The sequence below is a fragment of the Spea bombifrons genome, chromosome 4 (assembly GCF_027358695.1).
Source record: "Spea bombifrons isolate aSpeBom1 chromosome 4, aSpeBom1.2.pri, whole genome shotgun sequence".
NCBI classification, from domain to species: Eukaryota; Metazoa; Chordata; class Amphibia; order Anura; family Pelobatidae; genus Spea; species Spea bombifrons.
This window is the reverse complement of record NC_071090.1, coordinates 79,885,842-79,905,410: the sequence shown is the minus strand read 5'-3', so window position 1 is coordinate 79,905,410 and position 19,569 is coordinate 79,885,842. Positions and strand designations below refer to the sequence as shown.

Here is a 19,569-nt window from a genome sequence, read left to right as displayed (position 1 = left end):
CCCCCCATACATCACTCTGGCTCCTCCCATACTCCACTCTGCCTCCTCCCATACATCACGTTGGCTCCTCCCCCTCCCATACATCACTTTGCCTCCTCCCCCCTCCCATACTCCACTCTGCCTCCTGTGAACCTCCGTTTCTGACAAGACACCAGGGAGCCGGGTAGAGAGGCAGAGTGGCGTATGAGAGGGGGAGGAGCCAGAGTGGTGTATTGGAGGGTGGCTCCCATACACCCCTCTGACTCCTCCCCCCTCCCATACACCGCTCTGCCTCTCTACCCGGCTCCGTTACTGAAGGCACTTTCATTGCAGCTTCATAGAAGCCACAGTGTAAGTGAAGTGCAGTAACGGAGTCTGTCTGTGCGATGCAGACCCTCACCGGCCATCAGAGAGGATGATTCTCTGTTAGCCGGTGGGGGTCTGCATCGCACAGACAGACTCCGTCACTCACCTTCACTTACACTGAGGCTTCTATGAAGCTGCAGGGAAAGTGCCTTCAGTAACGGTGCCGGGTAGAGAGGCAGAGTGACGTATGGGAGGGGGGAGGAGTCAGAGGGGTCTATGGGAGGGGGGAGAGAGACGGAAGTGAGAGACCGGCCGACAGTGAGGGGAATCCAGGTCCCCTGCAGCGTTGCGGGGGATCTGGATTCCGGTGTTATAATCCGATCTCTGTTTGAGGTCGGATTATATAAAGAGAGGAGTTTTTCAGAGCATTTGCTCTGAAAAAAACCTCTTTTTATAATCGATAAAAATCGATCCGATTAATCGATGATGAAATTCGTTGACAACGATTTTCATAATCGATTATTATCGATTTTATCGATTAGTTGTTTCAGCCCTAGTTCTGAGTGTATCCCAGTTATGTAAAAAAGATGGAAGTGCGTTTTATTCCTAAGGGCAAAGATTTACCTATGTGTGAGGACAGGCAGCTCCACAAACCTTCCCCTCTAAGATGATATGTCTTGGCTCTACATAAGGCATTAATCGATCAATTAATTTGAATCTTATACATGTTTCTATACATTATGCTGTTCCAGTGCAGGTGTTCATCATCCAGTTCATGTATTAAACTGAAACTACTGTTTTGTGAATAAATCTCAGATTGGTTTTCAAACATCCTGTGTAACAAAGTAAATTATTTATTCATGGAACGAAGATTACATCAGAATAACACAAACACCACCACAAAGAATTACATATAATAATATGCACTAACATTAAAATGATGGAAAGCAAAGCCAGTATGTGTCATGTTTGTGTATTTTTATTTATTTAGCACTAAGAGATGCACCAAGTTCTTTAAAATTAAAATATTAAAAGTGGAATAGTCTCTGAATGGAATATATTATGCAATGTGGCATGTATTTAACTATTAATTTCTAATGAATTTTTGTACAGATTTTGTATTTTATTATGGTACCTACAGGCAGAAATTTTCTACCAAGCCCATTAAAAAATACTTTTGTTGTATTTTATTGGAACTGCAAAATGTTTTATTTTGTGCTGTAGTGAATACCAGTAAAGTGGTTGTATGGCTGCAGATTAATTACATTTGATAAACATCACATACTATTGTTCTTTAAAATGTTATTTGTGTAGTGTGGCTTTAACAGCAATCTGTACCAGGGATACACAGACTGATGGCAGCGCGCCATCTAGTGGTGATGTCCCTTATAGAACAATTCAGGCTTAATAATCCCAGTCGTCAGAAAACACGGATGCGCTTCTTTTCTGAAAAGTGCTCCGAAATTCTTCATCAAACATGTTGAGATCTTCTTTATCCTTAAATATTCCCTAAAAATGGCAAAGAAGATTAATAACATTTCTCATATACAATAGAAATTATCTAATTATTATAGACTAAAAAACCTGTGTGCTCTGTAACTATTCAGCATTGTTAAAATAAAAACAAATTAAAAATGATTAATACATATAAGGCATACCTAATGTGATCTAACACTGCATCTTACTATGGCTTTGTGAATTCAGTTATTTATTCTTACATTATTAATGTAAAAACCTCATGGCTGGCACTTCTTATAGGGGCCCAACGCATGCTGACCCCTGAGTCAGCTAAGGTGGGTAATAATGGAACATTGTATTTCTAGTTGATCATATAATGGCATTTCATGCATCCAATCCCTATGGTTTTGCAGTCTCTCATCCCAGGTGGAGCCCAACATCAAGCTCTAAATCCATCTATTGTAATTATTGCGGTGCTAGCACTCAAATCACGCTTGAAAGCTGGAATAAACTATGCTACAGGGTTCAGCCATAGCACTGGGTTCTTGTTAAATCCCAATGTGCTCAAATTTCTTTCATGAAATGTGTAGTCTTCCTGTGATTTTGAAGATTACATTTAAAAAAAGCATTCATTTGCACAAACTGACATCCTAGGTAACCAGTAAGAGCAGGAAACCTTTCACTTTTCTACAATAAGCTTGATACCTCACTACTTATTAGAGCGTCTAAAGGCTGCCTCCATTATAAAGACATTGTATTTCAGTGTTTGAATTTAGAGTAAGAGGAGGCCCAACAATTTCATGGTCTAGGATCTCATAGTGAATAATTCCATTGCGAGAGAGAGAGAGTGAGTGAAAGAGTACATAATGTTTTCTAGTTTAGCATCACTGGCTTGACCTGTAGGACTTACCTTTGGTAAATACCCCAGCAGTTTAGTGGCATGCTCTTTGAGAAGTTTCTGTCTCTCCTCTTCAACAATCGCACGACGGAGTGCTTCTCTTCTTTCTTTCTCTTCCCTTTCTTGAAGTTCGCGTTCCTGTGCAAATGATAAATGAGCTTTAGTATTTCTTAACTATGGAGCTATGTTACATTTCATTCTTAGGAACAGCTTAAAAGGCGTCAATAATTTAAGTTAATGCCCATTTGTGCCTTTCCTTATATATTGTAACCTACCTTGTCTGCAAATAATTGTTGCCGTCTATCTTCAAGTAGTTTCTCTACAGCTCTCTTGTGCTCAAGTTGTTTCATCCTTCTCTTCTGTGCATTCATCTGTTCGATGCGGTCATCCTCTGCGAATTTGGCCAGCATGGCTTGTCTGAAAGCTTCCTCTTCTTCTTTTGCGGCTTTCTGCACAATTTGCTTAAATGCCATTTGCTCCTCAAATGTTTGCTGCAATTCGAGACGCTGGCGGATTTTCCTCTCCATATCCGCCTACAGGATTCAAGTAAAAACAAATGACATCCCATCCATATACCCAAGTCCAATATTTTTGACTGATCCATTGTAGTTGTCATCCACAATATCTATAGTAGATGTCACTACATTGGATGATGAAGAAAATGTAAATGTGTATACTCCTACCCAAAACCTCTGACATACATTTAAGCAGTTGTAAGATACTTGTGGGGAAATAAACTGCCTGCATGTTTTTTATTTAACTATGCATTTTACATACTGGGGTTGGCCCATCATAATGCATGGTAATATGCTGTCTTGATATATAAATAAATAAAAAAAACACAATAAAAATCAACGCAAACCAAATTGCTTAGTTTTTTCCAGAGTGCTGAAAGGATTAGAACGTGGGAGCTCTTGAAAAGGTAAACAAGATATGCTGTTACTAGGTCTAAAAGCAGCATTTGCACTATCCTCTTAACGTCTGCATTACCTCCCTCGAGGCAGGCCTCTCTGAACAATAAACGCTTTAATCCCCTATTAGACAGCATTAATCTTACAAATCTCAAATGGGATGTCCACCAAACAAGTTATTTAAGCATAACAGATTGCTGCTGCAGCTAAAAAATAAAAATCAATGAGTTCTCGAACAAAACAACAATCCAGCTGCGGGCACCGCAGTATTTGGAAAGTGCTCTCTGAAGCAGTTATATCACTCACAATTTCTCGTTGCCGGGCCTCCTCTGCTTGTTCTTCCAGATACAGCTCTTCACGCATTTGCTCCAACTCCTCTCTCTGTTGCTGCTCCTTCTGGATATGATCTGCAAGCTAGAATAAAACAATGGTTACGCGGTGTTAATACTTCCTACTGGAAATATCCAACATAGTACAATATATATAAATGTATACAAAAAATATAGAAAGGGAAGCACACCCTAAAAAACATTCACATTCAGATTCCAGGGTGCTGCTGAAATGACCAGTGGGATATATATATATATATATAGGCTGCTCTATACAAATCAAAATAACATGGGTAATTAGACATACAGGATCTGTACCTACTTGCAGTGACCCTGATAACTTTATTACAATTGGAAGGGTTCTAAATGTCTTTAACAAGGTGAACAAACAGGTAGCGTCCAAGTCCACATAAATGCGTGAACCAGGATATCAATTATGTATAATGCCATACAAACCTAACACAATAACCTTCAGCCGTAGACTTCTAAAAAGAAAATTATCACGAGAGGATACATTTATAGCATTCCCAAATATACATGTACGCGTTCATATGAACTCTTTCGGGGGAAGCCATAGTCTTGAAAACTTCCTTAGACATAAGAATAGAAAACGGCCTTAAAGAAAGCATGAGATATGTATAAAACTTATTCTAAAGAATTACTAAGCAAAGGGTTATTCTAAAAAGGACAGATTAGATGACAAGTTTTTTTTTTATTTTCTGTTGTCACTATGTATCGGCAAATGCAGCACGACAGTGCTGGGTTCTGCTGATGCCTATACTGTTACTCAGTACTATTTCAAATAGCCAAAGCTGTTGTAAGCAAAAGCTATCCTGACACGAGAGTGCAGAAAGTGGGACACCCATAGAGTGGCATCCAACAGACCGCGACTGAGATCTGTGAATAGTACCATTTCCTGAAGCGCCTTCTTTCTCTCCTCACGCTCTCGGATGTCAGCCATGCGATCTTCTTCTCGTCTCTGCTGCATGTTGGCAAAAGCCAGGATTCTACGGTTTTCTTCTTCCACTTTCTCTTTTTCCAGTTTTCTCCATGTGGCCTGTTGCTCTTTGAATTCATCAATAAAACGTCTGGTAGCATTCGTTTTTTCTAGTTTCAGCTGTCTTTCCCTGTTGGCATAATGAATATATGTTGTTAGCAGCAAATAATAGAAGTTAGCGTGCCTTCGAATGGTAAATACAATTGATAATTTGAACTATAGGGGACTTTAGGCAGAGTACACAATTGTACAGATACACTAAAAACAAATATTAACGAAACTTTTTACTATGTGGGAAAGTAAGCTTTGATTTGTGAGGTCCTACAAGAATACAATGCAATGCGTAGAATCAGCAGCCATAATTGCAGCCCAACCCTGTATGCCTATACATAACCTGAGCCTTTTACATAAATTAACATTTAATGTAATCATGTGTCACATAAATATATACCTTTTTACAATATTTTAAACTACCGATTACAGTAAACCTGTGTCTGCATAGCTATCATTATAACATGTCCAACACAAAATTATATCTCGGAGCACCAATCTATACATTTACATTTATTAACCGAATATCAAGTTCTGGCCCCGCCATTAAATTAGCAGGCAACATGACGTTAAAGTCATAGAACATTACAATAAACAAATGTTTACTTCCAAGTGAGGCCTAAAATTGATAGATGGAAAAGACATATCCTCCCCAAATGTAATAAACAGGCAGGTGTTTCACTTACGTCTCGTCTTCCTCGTAAATCTTCCTTACAATTTCATCGACAAGGACCTTCTCCCTCAGGAACTCGTCATAAGCTTCCTGTCTCTTTCTTTCTTTCTCTTCTAGTTGTCTCTCTAACTCCGATTGATAGAGTAACTTCTCCTGATAGCGTCTTGTTTCTTTGGCAAGCTCCTCTTCTGCAACTTTTTCATGTTCCTCCTTCATTTTCCGGGCTATCTCAGACTCTCTTTTCTGTTCAGTAAGAAGACACACATTAGTTCTTAAACATAGGTGGGTTGAAGACATGGAATAAGGAACATGTGGTGTGTCCAAGTTCTAATAAGTATAATGGACCATGGCTGTTATATATTTTATCAACTAATGGGGTCACCTAAATTACAAAATGTTATATACAGTATTTTATGTATTGTTTTCTCTGATGATTTTTATATTTTGCTGTGGTCCAAGAGTCGTTCCATTACTCCACTAATAAGACTTAATAATATGAAAAGGCCCACAAATCTCCATCCCTGTTGAGCTCATAGCAGGCGAGTCTATATTAGACTCGCGTATGTGTTTTCGGACGAATGCATTTTTTGCGCCGAATGTTACCGTTTTGTCCAGTCGTCTGAATAACAAACGAAAGCAACATTGGACGAAAGAAACTGAAAACGTGTGCAACACGAAAATCTTAGTTACATTTGTTCCTTCGTTCTGCCGCCATTTTAACTACACTAAGAGGAGGAGAATCTTGCCATTTTGCCTGCACTAAGAGGCGGGACACTGAGTGAGCTGATCTTCGTTTGTCCAATCAGCTCACTACTGTCACGTCATGCCAAGGGCTTATCCAATGGTTGTGCTGCAACTTTGAAAGAAAAAAAAAAGCAGACTAATAATGAAGAGAGCCTATATAAGAGCTGAGCAGGCAGGGGATCCGTTCATTTCACTGTGACTGCTTCATGTGACACTGCTGTGCTGCATCTGAGCATTTTACAGAGTGAGATTCTTCTGCGTGAGACTTGGTGAGCCTCAGCCTACCATTTCTCACAGTGTTTAAGATTCTTTAATGTTTTGATTTAAGATCATTAATTTAATTAAGATCATTTAGCCAGTACACTACTATCCTTAACCCTAGAACTCTAAGCTTATTTTCGCCCTCCTTCTTCCATCCATTGGTCTCAAATTACCTATTGAACTTCTACGCGTTTATTCAGGGCAACCGGACAAATGAATGGGATTTCCGAAAGTGAAAACTAATTTTGTTTACGAAGAAAATCCCCCCCCCCACTGGAAATAAACACAACTTTTCTGCCGGCGCCCAAGTCTATTATTTCTTAATTCATCTTCTATGGGCAATGAGGGCATAAATTGTATTTCACATAATAATCTGGACTAACAGAAACAAAAGGTTACAAGTGTCCTGCTTAATTGAGCTTTTATACGTAACCATGGGTAATGAGTTAATAAGTGACATATCTTGTGTCCTGTAGTTCAGCAAATTCTTTGGAAAATTTTCAGGTTTGCAAATTCAGCGGATTTTTTATTTTACAGGTGCTCATGTTGGAAAACACACCTAAGGCACGAACTTAATGAATGTAAAATAGAAAATATTAAAAATAGACTTTCATAAAACTAATGCCACAATATGGCAACAATCTCAGAGGGTGGAGGCTGTAAAAAGAAGTTGGAAAAGCTGCCGTGTCTTGTATCTAAAAACATGTGGCGTGTTCAAGTTCTAATAAGTATAATGGACCAGGGCTGTTCAATAAAATCATTATGAGACCTGTACTAAATCATTATTGAGGTATTCTAAACCTGTAATCCCCTCTGCTAACAGGACAATTAAGTAGATGAGCCTATTTCTGACATACTCAAGTCATATGAAATAGAAAAGTGAGTGATCAAAAGTAAAATTATGTACAGATTTCCAGGAAATTTAGTTCTAATCCTTATAAGACCTTAATGAGATCGATTTCATGCAGGGAAACACCTAAAAATGAGTGGTAGTGAGAACACACTGTAGAACAAAAAAAGCACTGTGATTGAACCTTGAATTTTCTTATGAAGGGATGGGTTGTTGTTAGCTCAACCAATAGAAATATATCTTAACCTCTGGATAATTATCAAGAGCCAAGAACCTTAATGACCCGCTAAGATACTCCACCCTTACATGACTATAGATGTAATTTCTCAAATGAGCGGCCTTAATACACATATATAACACGTACAGCACAATATATCTATCGTTACCTTATTTTCACATTTCAGCAGTTCTTTTTCTGCAACCTGGGCAGCCCGTTCCCTGCTGAGGTAGGCAGATTTTAGCTTTTGCTCCAGTTCTCGAAGTTCAAGGCTGTGGAAACCAGAGATCCAGGAACAATAAACAATGGAGATATCAGAGCCTGTGCCTCATTGCGGTACCAGAATTTGGAAAGCTTCCATCCTTAAAATAACTTTGAAATTCATTCTCTCCCGGGACATTACTACAGAGACTATAGCAAAGCAGTGGATGGGTAACATCTTAAATCAATTAACATAAGAAAATATGAACCTGAGCAGAAACCAGCACAGTTCCATAGTTTCTACACTTCCCCATTTACAGATTTAGCATTACTGTTTCAGCCTGGCAAACAATCGTTGTAGCACCTTATTTACAACTCATATATAGGAGGGCTGATGACACCATGAAATCATTCAATAGTGGAACACATACTTAGCAGTATACAAACCATCATGGGAGAACAACAGGTAGCTCTCCAGGTGTTTGAGAAATACAACCACACAGAAACGCTTGTCTATGGCAGACAATGCAACACGGAAGATGTAGTTTAAACTTCATCCCTCTTTGAACACAAAGGCACATGCAATGTGTTACCTGTTCTCTCGTATTTGCTGTCTCATTTTCTCATCTTTTAGTTTTTCATAGTTTATTCTGGCAATCTCTTGTGCCATTCTCTCTTCTTGTTCAAGCTGCAATTCTTTCAGCCTTCTGTTTTCTGATGCCTGCATGCAGAAGTTAAGAGAATTATACAAGCAACATTGTATGCACAGCATATAAAAAGAAAGCTCTCTCTATACGTTAGTAGTCAAAAAAATCGTTCAACATTTAAAAGGGATGTAAACACAGACACTACTTAATCGCATTGACTACTCTTTTAGGAGATACAAAGTTCCTTAACTGCTTACCTATAAACTGTAACTTACAATTCTGCCATTTTGGAGACAAGCCGCTGTTCCCAAAACAACTCATTGGTTACACATATCAGTAGAGATGTGTAATGTGAAAGAACAAATGTTAAATGCCAAAGATACCAACAATTTATGGCAACACAGAAATAGGATATCACCTCTGGCGGTGAGATAGCAGATACCTATGTCATGTCTGAGCAGCACCTGTGTCTGATGGCTTCCATGGCCTTTGTTGGTATATTACCCGGGTTACTCGCTGTGTTCTTACATTTCCTTTTTGAATTTTCTAGGGTTATTACATGATGACAGTGACTGAACTACTAATGGAATCTTATGCTCATTTGTTAATGAAGCAATTGCTATGGATCCAGGGCAAAACAAAATGTCCCATTGTTTCACATGAGTGACAGGGATCATAGTGTCCATCTGCAGCAAGAAGAATTCAGTTTAATTCAGCCAATTTATGCGAATGGTGTGTTGCAAACTGTATTGAAATATATAATCAGTATTAGTTTGTGAACTGCAATATAGAAGTTTTATGTAGCAGGACACAGAATCATGTCTAAATTACTGCATTTTGATGAGTAGACTCCTGCCAGCTGTGAGAAGCAGTTGGTTTGAATTCTGACACCGTCTGGCTCTTGAGAGCACAAAGGTGTTTTAGTTATCATTCAAAAGAAAGGTTTCATACACACTTGTGTTAAAGGGCATTATCCCATTTGTGATCTTAGTGACAGCAGCAACACCTGCAGAGAGAAGGAGTAATATACGTACAGATGGTGGGACTCCCATCACCCACCGAGTGCAATAAAGAGCTCAGTTTACTAGAAAGGTAAAACGATCCCAGTCATTGGTTTTGTACATACGTTGAGCTTAAAAATAATCAAATCTCTAAGAACGACTAAGAAAATTTGCACATTGTAAAAAATAATCTTGATTATATTTACATTTCCATGACTGCCAATGAGAAATACCAAAAATTTCAAGAACTTGAGTATATATAACACCTTGCTATTACTTAAAAACGTTTGACTCTATGATTAATAACAAAGCATCCCAAACACTCATGCTAAAGAGCAATGTGTCTTACTTGTTGAATGGCCTCCTCCATTCTCTTCTCGTGTTCTTCATCTTGCAATCTCTTTATAAAGCGTTTCTTCTCTACGCGTTCCTCACTCTTCAATATTGCTTCCATGCGTTGCTCATTATTCAGTCTTTGAATTTGGTCCTCACGGAGGGACTCCTGCCTCTGTGCTTCTGCTAGCACCCTCTGCCTCTGAGCATAGGTTACATTCCGCCTTGAAACCTAGCGGGAAATAAATCCATCTCAATTTAACTTTTTACTGAAAGAATGGTATGCATCATGAAGACACAAATTGATTGATTATTTAAATTATATTTAATGGATCACCTCAACCCTACATTCATGATCTCACTTAGAGTATTGTGTAGAGTTCTTGAGACCCCATCTGCAGAAGGATATTAATATTTTGGAGAGAGTTCTGACTGGTACTGAAACTAAATCTAAAACTAGAAGGTAAGAAGCTTATGAGTAATGTAAGGAAGGTTCACTGAGAGGGTGTTTGATAATTGGAACAGCCTCCCATCAGAAGTGACAGAGGCTAACACAGCAAGGGAATTTAAACATGGGAATGATGGAGGTCTGAGTCTTACTCAGATCAGACTGGATGGATAGAATGGTCCTTATCTGACATCAAATTCTATGTCTCTATATTGTAGCACACACACGATTGGCTATGGCTACACCCGCTGATTGGCTTAAACGGGAGTACTACAGAGTATATGCAACATGAGTTTCAGTAGAGGCAGCTTTGTGAGGAGCGGTTAACAGAAGTCTCATGATAGACAATATGAATGAAAATTTAAAAGGTGGATCACAATATCCCTGTAAAAATCTTTGTAAAATCCTGTAAAAGTTTATTAGTTTGTTAATTAATTGCAAGAAAAAGATATATATCCAACCTAACAGCTGCTGACCAACATAATTAGGAATCAAGAGGTATATTAACTAAACGGCCAGAGCGGTTGCCAGTTGTGACAGTAGGGTGACTGCATATGCCATTATTTCCAGTACATACATACATTTCACATGTTGCAGATTGGCACATGTGTAACGATACCCTGTAGCATGTTATGCATTTGTCATGCTGCAGGACACCACATACTTGTGCTGATTAGCAATAGATGAAATGTACAGTGTCTTGAAAAGAATGGCCGATCAGGTCCCCAAATAGACGGATACATTGTACCCCAAGAGAACATGTTAATAGGACACGGTGACCTAAGCGCCGGGGCACATGATGCATAATGAGGGGGGAAACAGAGAAGAGAGAACATGACCCCCAATTAATAAAGCCTTGGTTCAAAATAAATGTACTGATCCTATTTAAATGGTGCATTCATCCACTGTGATTATATAGCAGAAATATCGTAAAGATAATAGTGATATGGCGAATACAAACACTGCGTTTAAATAATATATATAATATATAACAGGCAATAAGGGTCACTGTGTTATTACTTTCTGGAATCGCTAGGAGGCTATTAACCCGACACCTGTATTGTTTCCATGGCGTTACATTAAAAAATGCGCCACAAGGTATACGCGCAATGCTTTAAAAGGTGACCGTGTTTAGTTCCCTATCGCTGATCTGTTTCTCCCGGTCAATTATACGATTTCCGCGAATTTACCATCATGGTCACGGAGCCCTCAGCTTCCTCAGCTCTTATCCCGCCGATATCCCCCGACCTTCACGACCTGTTTGCTTCTGTTGCCTAGGCAGCCGTGTCTCCTGGGAAATGTCACGTTCCCGCCCCCCGAAGGTTACGGAAACGCGCAATACACATAAATGTCGCCCGGACCCTTGCAAACGTCCATTTTGTTGGTTACCAACTGGCCGTTGTATACAATGCAGCAGTTACGCGGTAAATTTCTAGGCGGCGCTACACGATAAGCAGAGTATTGCTTCAAGTCCAGTAGTCCACAGCTCCCCTGGCCTACAGCGCTAGGGCTAGTCTTCCTGAGCCAGAACACATTGCTGCCGCCTTATTACATGAATAGCAGTGATTAGCCACACATTCGCATAGAAGGTCTCAGTAAATGTCCACATTTTACACATTGTGATTTAGGGCCAGGAATGTGGCCTCATCAGGACCACCAGGTTGTTCCCATGCACTGAGCCCGCTAAGAACCATGTTGTCAAAACACAATAACTCAATAAATCCCAAAGTTGGCATGTAGATTAAAAAAAAACAGCATATTTTAGGAAATATAGTTACTTTTTCATGCCTAAGTAACCACATTGTTCAGTGTGCACCCTTCTTTGCATATGTCTGTTACATTGCTAGAGTGAGTCAGTCACCTTCCTAAGCCCATACTTCTCTCTCATTTTCTCTCTCTAAAACTCCAAATCTCTTCCCTTTCAGTGCCGTCGCCTACATTTTTCATCCCGCATTCCTCCTCCTCTTATATATTCTTCTCATCAACCTACTTGTCATCACTCAGTCTTCACAGCTGCACCAAGCTTCTCTCTTTCTCTCATTCTTATTCTTAATTACACTTCTCCCTCTCCCCCTCCCCACTCTTCTATCCATCTGTGTAACTACAGGATTTACATTCTCGCCTGGGAAATACCTGTGACTGAATATGCACTATAGAATCATGGATGGCAAACACATTCATTTTGTTTGACCAATCAGATTTAAGTGACTGACTGCTTGCACTAATGCAGTAAAATTATTAATAATGATGCTTTGAGTACGGTCGGTAGCCTACATTGTATAGCTACACCTAGGAATGTGCTTAAATAGGCTAATGACTCTCTACTAACTTCCAGAACATTAATTACAGAGCAGGAGGCAAGTTCATAGGCAGCTAAACATCTGTTCCATATTTCTTCTCAGACACCCCCATTCCACTGCTTCTGTATTAGAAATACTTCAAAGCTTTTTGCTACTCATAGGTAGTATATGATTGGGCTTTTCAAAGTATCTGTTCTCTAAAATAAAACAAGACAAAATATTTAAATGATGGAAAGCGTCACACAACTTACTAGTAATATAGAATTTAGAAAGTCCACCTAGTCTGTCCATTTTGTTCCTTCCCTTTATTTGTGTCCTGGTTTTGTCTTAGATTTGGGATAGTCTCATTGTTATACCATACATGTATAATTCCCTCAATGCATCTACCACTTCTGTTGGAAAGCCACCTACCACCCTCTGAGTGAAGTAAAGCATCTTTACCTGATGACAGGTTGTGTGAAATGGTGTTCCGTGCAAGTGCTGGTACACCGTTAAATAACAAATGCCCGATCAAAACATTTAAGGGGAGCCATCAGGGACGAAAAGTGAAAATGGAGCAAAAGTCTCAATCAGGAAAGTGACTCCTAAAAGCAGGGTTACTTGATCACCCTACTCCAGATGTGACCTCAAGTATTCCACTGAGTGGAGGGCTAAGCAGACAAATATTGCAGCAATTTACTTCCCTCTTCTTCAAAATAAGCGACTCCTGATCTGGACGTATGCCTTTTCTTGTTGGTGGTATTTTAAGTTGCCACCTTTAAGGGATCTTGCAGTTCCTGTAACAAAAATATATAGGCTCTATTGTATCTATTAATTAATTTAATTGTAAACCATGTTAAGACTTTGGACAGCATTACTCCATACAATGCTCCCATATCCTCTGCAAGATGTAATATCTATTAAACAAACGCCTTCACCCTTTCAGACACAACCTATTTTCATATAACGATGATGTATGCTGATGTACTCGGTTAGTGATAGAGAAGGCTGAATGATTTTTAAGAGCTAGGGATGTTATTCTGTACCAGCGATTATCAAGAGGTGGCAGTATATCACTATAAACATAATCAGATGGATTTGCATTTTTGTCAAAAGTTTCTACAAAATAATTCTTTTTAAAATAAGCTCATTCCTGTTGACATTGATGCTCTGTGCAGCCCTCATTCATTTATTCATTCATTCAATATCTGATATTTGATAAATGATGTAACAGGGTTAGATTTGCCTCTGGAATTAGCTACAACAAATGGAGTTGTAGGATGTTCTTAAGGAAGGGTAGGAAACATGCTGCTTACATACCAACAAACAAGTATTGTTCTTATTTTCCTCTTTAAGGGTAGCATTCAATAACAAACTGGTTGGTTGAGATTCCAATAATGGTTGCGACACATAAAGCAACACCATGTCATTTTTGTTTTAAATGCTGTGGTTAGATACCTGGCTGCCTAAAATCAAGCACCTAGTCAAGCAGCGTGCATTTACAAACATTTGTAAAACAAAAATGGGTTGTTCTGAATAGCTCAGTGAATTCAAGTGTGGTACTATGATAGGATGCCAACTTTACAATAAGACAGTGCGTGAAATTTCATCCCTGCTAGATATTCCACCGTCAACTGTGAAGTGGTTATTGTTGGAAAGTGGAAGTGTTTAGGAACAGCAGCAATTCAGCCACGAAGCAGAAGACCACGTGAAGTCACAGAGCGAGATCACCGAGTGCTGAGGCGCATGATGCATAAAAGTCGCCAACGATCTGCTGATTCCATAGCTGAACATAGGCTGTCAGAGACCCCAACGGAGTCACTCACCGGAGAACCCACTAACGGCAGGTGCCTGGTCCTGTGCTGCTCCTTCTGCCTCCTCTTTTGCTGTCTCCCGAACAGAACAGTACTATACGTGCGCAACCTCAACTAACTTTATTCCTTATCCTCCTAAAACCTCACAGCCGCGGGAGCTTCATAGAATGGGCTTTCATGGGCACGCTGCTGCATGCAAGACTCACATCACCAAGTACAATGCCAAGCGTTGGATCTGGAGCATTGGAAGCGTGTTCTGTGGGTTGACGAATCACCCTTCTCTGTTTGGCAATCTGATGGGGGAGTCTGGGTTTTGACATTACCTGCCTGACTGCATTGTCTGAACTCTAAAGTTTGGTGAAGGAGGGATGATGGCAAGGGGCTGTTTTTCAGGGGGTGAAGGGAAATCTTAATACTTCAGCATACCAAGACATTTTGGATGAGTTTGGTGTGGAGCAACTTGGCTGGCCCTCACAGTACCCTGTCCTCAACCTCGTCGAGCACCTTTGGGATGAACTAGAATGAAGATTGCGAGCCAGGCCTTCTCGTCCAACATCAGTGCCTTACCTCATAAATGCTCTACTGGATGAATGGGCAAAAAATCCCACAGAAACCCTCCACTATTTTGGAAAGCCATCCACGCTTGATGAATTTTGCGTCTCAGTCACAATATTATTTCTGTAGATATGCTTTTCTTGTGTGTGTGTGTGTGTGTGTGTGTGTGTGTATATATATATATATATATATATATATATATTTAAGCACTCTCAAAGGACTTTGTTTGAATAAAGAGAAGTTGTTAATTTAAAGACCTGGAGTGCTGACCATCCTTTGAGAGTGCTTTGTATGGAAACTGCTGATTACTAGCACCAGGCTTGGAATATTTGGAATGGTGTGCAATGGACTTTGTGAGTAAAAAAATAAATAAATAAATAAAAGAAAATAAAAATAATAATAATAATAATATATATATATATAATGTATAGTGTTAGAGTTAGTGTGTGTATGGTGTCAGCATCAGGGGTGGCTCCAGAGCCTTACCTCAGGAGGAGCACTCACATTAAGATACTCATACTAACACAGACACATACATACCAGCACAGACACTCAACACTAACACACATGCACACATACTAATACACAGATCGAGACACTAACTCAACTAGAAATTCAGTAATATGCAGTAACACATGTACACCCAGACACTCACATTAACACACATCCAACACTAACACAACCAGACACACTAACACAGACACCTACAATAACATTGAGAAACATTGTCCTGCCTTTGGCCTATCTGTTCTCCAACCTTTAAGTTCTGCTTCTCTGTTCTCCAATCTCTACTCCAGGGTTCAGCTGTTCTACCCTGAGCATGACACAGACACTAACATAACCCAGACAGACATGTACTAATATAACCACACACACAACTCACTTACCCTTAGGGGGTGGTGGACTGGCATTTGCAGGGCAAATGTAGGGAAGATTACCTTTTCGTAAAGGGAAATAAGGATGTGGAATTCTCTGCCTGCAGAGGTAGTTCTGGTTGTACAGACATTTAAACAGCAACTGGATGAATACCTGCAAAAACATAATATTCAGGGATATCATTTTTAAATTATGGGGAAACAGCTTCTTGATCCAAGGAGAGATCTGACTGCCATTCTGGGGTAACAGATATGGGAAAGGCGGAACTTGATGGACGCATGTCTTTTTTCAGCCTATATAACTATGTAACTATGTAATATTTTGTTTTACTTTTTGCCATTTACCAGGTAAAGGGGGATTTGCCAAAAATGACATAAAATGAATGCAACATGCAGCTGGAACACAGTTTGTAATTAGTTAACATTAAGGAATCACTCTTAAGAAATACTTTTGTTCTGAATGTATAACTTTCTTATTTCTGATTACCTACGAATTCAACATAGTGCTATGAGGAACTTTTCCGATGTTGGCATTAGGTTATAATGGCCAGATTATGCTCATAATAGACACCTTGTGCAGTGCAGCTATGATTTACATGCATGCCTGCAATAGTACTATGGCAGAACTTCTCTGAACCTCAAGACTTGTGGGTGTTTACTAGCAGAAGAAAATAGATTTTTTTCACATATTGAAAAAAATGTATGTTACCAGTTTATGTCTATAATGAACAACATCAGACTAAATTAGCTCCAGCTGGACACCACCTGCAGAGGACTCTTTAAACTCTCTCTGGAAATTACACACTTAGCCTTAAAATATTGATAATGCTATTTTTCACTTATGTGACATGAAACCCCACAGGGAATAATTATGCTAATAAACCTTAATGATTCTTGCAAATAAATGATCAAACCAAATTGCTACTGTTGATTTATATTAATGGATGCCTTTAGGAGCAGATCTGTCAGGGTATACTGCTTTCGGAATTCTGATTCAACTAGTTTAGAAAAAGTCAGTATGGAGTTTGTTGAATGCAGTTAAGTGTTTAAATTGTAATGTGCTCATGGAGATTCAACAGTTCGTAATGTTCAAGTATTAACAGCCTGCCTTATGGCAAAGACTCATCAAGATTTTTTCTTCTTTTCTTTTCTTTTATTAGATACAACTTTTTTGTGAACATTGTTTTCATGTTGCTTTTTGTTTTTATTAACCATCTGGATAGCTCAAATGTATTTCAGACAACACACCAAAATTACTATTATTATAATTGTGTGGGCTTTTATTGTTAAAGAACATGTTAAAACTAGATAATTTTAAACAAGATATTAAAAAAGAATTGTTACAATTGACGTTTGATTACTTCCACTCAAAAGCTAATGTTGGCTGAAGTTCGGCATTTGAGTGCAGGGGGTTTGGACACATTTCCGTGTGCCTGGGAGGCCAGGCCAATCTTTGCACTTTTACTATAGTTGTATTTAGTTGTCAATCTTAGAAACCGTGTATATGTAGTATATATGTACATAGTATTGTACAAAAGGTTTAGGCAGGTGTGAAAAAAGTAAGAATGTTTTCAAAAATAGACATGATAATAGGTTCATTTTATGATTTTATAAATTGCAAAGCGAGTGATCAGAAGAAATATCTAAATCAATATTTACCACTCATAGTTTCCATTGCCAACCAGATTAGAGCGTATCAGCCAATGGACATAGTGGAGCGAGAACTTTGGTTTCATGAGGTGGGCAGGCTAATATGTCCCAATGCTCATGGGTTAAGAGGCACCATGCCCAATGGCAATATGCATAAACAGCAAAATCCAAGTATTGTAGGTGGCATTTGCTTCATTGGCTATGATGGCATAGACAGGTTTTACTGCATGGAGATGCAGAATACAATATCACTTTAGAAATTATACCTTTCATTGGTGAGTTAGTATATAGTCGTAAAATAGGGGTTGGGCCCTGGAAGGTCAGCATTAACAGATCCCCTGCGCTTTACATGCATATATTACCAAGTAACTTCTTTACAAGCACGTACGAATGTAATAAATCATGTGACTTTAATGTTTTTAATGTTTGCTTAACATTTTGAAGTAAGCATTGAGCTTATTGGGACAGCAGAGAGCACATTTGTTTCTGATGCATCCATGTCTCACTGTTCCTTGTCTTCTTTTTCATAAGTGCTATTGCAGCCACCAGATTATATAGTCGCTGCAACTCTACTATTTTAAATCTGAGATTGTTAATTGAGTGCTAGTTAAAGTTACTATGGCAACATCCAGTTGGAATTTTTGCAGATATTTGATTGGTTTGTATAATTTATTAAATGTTAAGTGATGCTTGACATTTCAGCCAAGTCATTTCAGCTGATAGAGCACATCATTGGATCTCTCACTTTCAGGCAATATCACTTCCCCATTATTGGAATGTTTATGTTGTCTCACGAATATTTCAACTCCATTTAAAGAAATATTTCATTGCTGCTTGTACAACTGAACTAAAATCACTAAAGCAGGAGTTTGGATGTGTTATTGCTTTATCGTTGGCCTCTGTATTTTCCTAAACACTTTCTAGATAGGAGCAATATGCACAACACATTGGCAAGTGGAATGAAAACATCCATTTTAAAACATTTGAAATGGAACTCTGAAGTTTCGGAAAATCCCAATTGCTAAAAATTACAATATGTGTAATTTATCATTTTGTCTTCAGTTTAAATATCAACAATAAAAGAATATGTGGAGCAGCAGATGAGGAACGTTGACTGAGAACTATTAATCTAGCTGCACTGCGGTGGACGGATTGAAGCTTTAAAAGGTGAAAGAGGGAGAGACCAGTTAGTAGACAACTGCAATAATTCAAACGGGATATGACAAGGGAGTGGATTAGTATTGTAATAGTTTCTTGTGTGAAGAATAGACAAACACCGCGAGATATTTTTCAGATGAAGGTGTCAGAATTTGGTGGGGAACTGGGTGTGAGGGATGAATGAAAAGAGCAGAGTAAAGTATGACACCAAGGCAGGGAACTTGGCCTGTCGGTTGGATGGTGGAGTTGTTAACAGTGATAGAGATGTCAGAAGTTGTGGACGGAAGGGATTGCAAGAAAACCATAAGCTCAGTCTTTGAAGTGTTCAGCTTTAGGTATTGAGGCGCCATCCATAAGGCGATTCCAGAAAGACACTCAGTTAGGCGGGTTAGGAGAGATGGTGTAAGGTCGGGAGGGGAGATATAAATGAGTGTGTCATTTGCGTATAGGTGGTATCAGAGGTCAAAGTATATGCGCTGTCCAAGCAAAGAGGTTTAAATGGAGAAGAGTAGAGGCCCAAGAACTGAGCCATGGGGAACAACAACAGATAGCGGCAAGGTAGAGAAACAGGATCCAGTGAAGAAGACACTAAAGGTGTGGTCAGAGAGATAGGATTTGGACCAGGAAAGAGCTTTGACACAGATGCAATGGGCATGTAGGGGTGGCCAACTGTGTCAAAGACTGCAGAAAGGTCCAAGAGTAGAAGTAGTGAGAAGTGGCCTGAACTGGAGAATTAATTAGGCGAAAATTGAACAAAGCTGGTGAAAGGTAAACAAGACTATCACAGGCAAAGGTCTTGGCCCAAATGAAGTCTCCAGGAGCCTGGCTGATCAATTTAGTAAATTCACAGTATGTCCCCAGCTGTAAAACAAGCTACGCCCTCACATGGTTTTTCCTGAAGCCGCTCATTTCCTCTGGTGGCTAGTGTGCAGAG

The 19,569-nt window shown here is 39.2% G+C and overlaps 1 protein-coding gene across 1 annotated transcript; it reads right to left on the bottom strand.

Annotated features, from left to right (window-relative positions):
- Window positions 1-1,587: 1,587 nt before the first annotated feature.
- MNS1 (meiosis specific nuclear structural 1) lies at window positions 1,588-11,591 on the bottom strand. The gene is made up of 10 exons (XM_053463161.1): window positions 11,495-11,591; window positions 9,873-10,088; window positions 8,469-8,596; window positions 7,844-7,946; window positions 5,616-5,845; window positions 4,792-5,008; window positions 3,859-3,966; window positions 2,917-3,174; window positions 2,654-2,779; window positions 1,588-1,794 (listed from the first exon to the last, which is right to left on the bottom strand). The coding sequence occupies exons 1-10, from the start codon at window positions 11,498-11,500 to the stop codon at window positions 1,690-1,692; spliced, it is 1,497 nt and encodes a 498-aa protein (XP_053319136.1). The 5' UTR covers window positions 11,501-11,591; the 3' UTR covers window positions 1,588-1,689.
- Window positions 11,592-19,569: the final 7,978 nt, after the last annotated feature.